General features: G+C 39.7%; 1 protein-coding gene across 1 annotated transcript in view; it reads left to right on the forward strand.

The window, feature by feature from the left end:
• LOC134457907 (complement C3-like) overlaps positions 1-2,500 on the forward strand; it is a 32,437-nt gene that overhangs the window by 3,812 nt on the left and 26,125 nt on the right. Inside the window, exon 2 of the mRNA XM_063209924.1 lies at positions 1,142-1,337. Within this exon, the coding sequence (XP_063065994.1) occupies positions 1,142-1,337 (196 nt within the window). The remainder of the gene's footprint in view (positions 1-1,141; positions 1,338-2,500) is intronic.

The following is a 2,500-nucleotide window of genomic DNA, read 5'->3' on the forward strand; positions in this document are numbered from 1 at the left end:
TTGAAAAAGGGCCGAATTCTCATTTAACCCTCCTGTTATCCTTGGGGTCAAATTGACCCCATTCAATGTTTAACGTCTGAAAAATACATGAAGTACATAATTCTTTTGCTTCATCTTTGATGACTTTTCTTAAATATATGTGGTCAATGTTCACATTTTTTTTCCATAAATGCTCTACACGTTTTGGTTACATCTGTGTTCCTTGGGGTCAAAATATTTTAAGTGTTTTAAACATAAATGGAACATTCATTTTTTGCTAATACATGTTCCAATTTGTCTAGATTGCGTAAAATACATGAACATAAGAACAGAATTTATTAAGAACAGAACATTTTGCTTTATTTAGGGCTCTGATAACTAACAATATGTATGATGTGGATGAGGGCCAAAACTAATTCAAGGCAACTTTTGGGCAGTTGTTGCACATTTTTGCCTAGTCATGTATTAGTTTGTTTGGTGTGTGGGCTGTGTGTGTGGGTGCTATGACTTATCTGAAGGGCTTTTTATGTCCCCAACAGAGCAACAGTAAATATCTGAGGCATAAAATGGTGCAAAAGTTTTTGCTTCTACAGATTTTGTAGACATTTTAGTGGCTGGGGTCAAAATGACCCCAAGGATCACGGATGTAACCTAAATCTGAGGATAACAGGAGGGTTAAACTCTGAACGTTCTCTTCTGAACCCACCTGCAGCTTTGTGATGTCAGCTCCCAGCCTCCTCAGAGTGGGGGCCCCACAGAAGGTGTTTGTGCATGCCCAGGACTACGCTGGAGGTGCCCTTGACGTCACAGTCAGGGAGCAAGCCATAGTTAACCCTTGACCTTTGGGAATTTTTCACTCTCTCTCGCTCCTAGCTTCCTGATGTTGGCTCCAGTCTTTGTGGAGACCCAGAGACATGCCTTAAAGGCACTCTTGTCTAGGTCACAATAGACAGGATCCTAGACCGAGTTAACCTTTGACCTTTCCACTCTGAAGCCAATTAATGACAACATTCCAAGAAACACCACCAATTAAAAATGTTAACTGAAAATAGAACTGTGATATATCCACAGTCCTTCTATAGTGTTCCCCAGCACAGTGTTTGAAAAATGCTAGATGTACAGTAGTAACATTTCTTGTCTGACTCTCTCTGCCTCTCTGCAGGTATGTGATGTCGGCTCCCAACCTGATGAGGGTGGGTGCCCCAGAGAATGTGTTTGTGGAGGCACAGGACTACACTGGCGGAGATCTGGCTGTGAAGATCACGGTGATGAACTACCCACAGAAGAGCACTGAGTTGACGTCAAAGTCTGTCACCCTGAACAAGGCCAACCAGTACATGTTGCTCACAGACATCACGGTGTGTTATCATAACTATTCTCCTCTCTGTCTTCCAGTTTCTTTTGCTTCACAGACATTTTTTTTTACAATGTTTTCATCTTTTATTTACCCGATATGTTTCGACGGTGAAACTTCCGTCTTCATCAGAGGGTCACATGGATGTTTAAATATGACCGGCCTTCAACAGCTGATGTTGTGGAGGTGTGACCTTCCTATCAATATCCCTCCACAACATCAGTTGTGTTAAAGCACGTCACATTTCAACATCTATGTGACAATCTGATCAAGACAAACGTTTCACCAGTTTCGAAACACGTCAGGTAAAAGATAAAAACAAAAGAATCTTGGAGCCTTGATATAACTTAAAGGTGCACTGTGTAGATTGTGGCCAGAGTAGGTATTGCAACTACGCTGCTCATTGAAACTGTGCTGCCTATTACCCAATTTGGTCTTTTCATGAATATTAAATAATGAACCAATATTTACGAGTATGACCAAAGTGCAGTAAGTTTTACAGCTAAAAAAAAATATATTTCCGGAAATTCAAAATGGCGGACCATGGAGAAGATCCCCTTTTCATGTATGAAAAATGCAATTTTCTCAGTCATAATGAATACTTAGAATTTGATGGTGGTGGTAAGTATTCATGTAAAAGGTAACATTTTTGAAGGGGCAGCATGAATTTTGGAAATAAACTACTAAAAATCTTACACGGTGCACCTTTAAGACGTTAAGAATGAACATCATCCATGTATTCTCCTGCCTCTATTCTTCATCCATTATTATCTCTCCTTTCTTTGCTTCTCATCTCCCTCCATCCTCTGATATTTCTCCATGTCACATCTGTCACCCTCACCAACAACCAATACAAACTGCTGGCACACATCACAGTGTGATACAGTATATCACAAAAGTGAATACACCCTCACAGTTTTTGCAGATTTTTGAGTATATCTTTTCATAGGAAAGCATTAAAAATTTTTCACTTTGACACAATGATTAGTGACCTTTTAACAACTTATTTAACCGCTTAAATTTCTTGTTCACTCAGAAAAAAACAAAATACAGCCATTAATGTTTGAACATGTACTCACAAAAGTGAGTACACCCCAGAGGAAAATTTGGTAGAGAAGGGGCTGTGTTGGCTCGAATCGTCTCGAAATGAAAAGGGAGGTCTTCAGT

This window comes from Engraulis encrasicolus, chromosome 1, assembly GCF_034702125.1.
Source record: "Engraulis encrasicolus isolate BLACKSEA-1 chromosome 1, IST_EnEncr_1.0, whole genome shotgun sequence".
Lineage (NCBI taxonomy): Eukaryota > Metazoa > Chordata > Actinopteri > Clupeiformes > Engraulidae > Engraulis > Engraulis encrasicolus.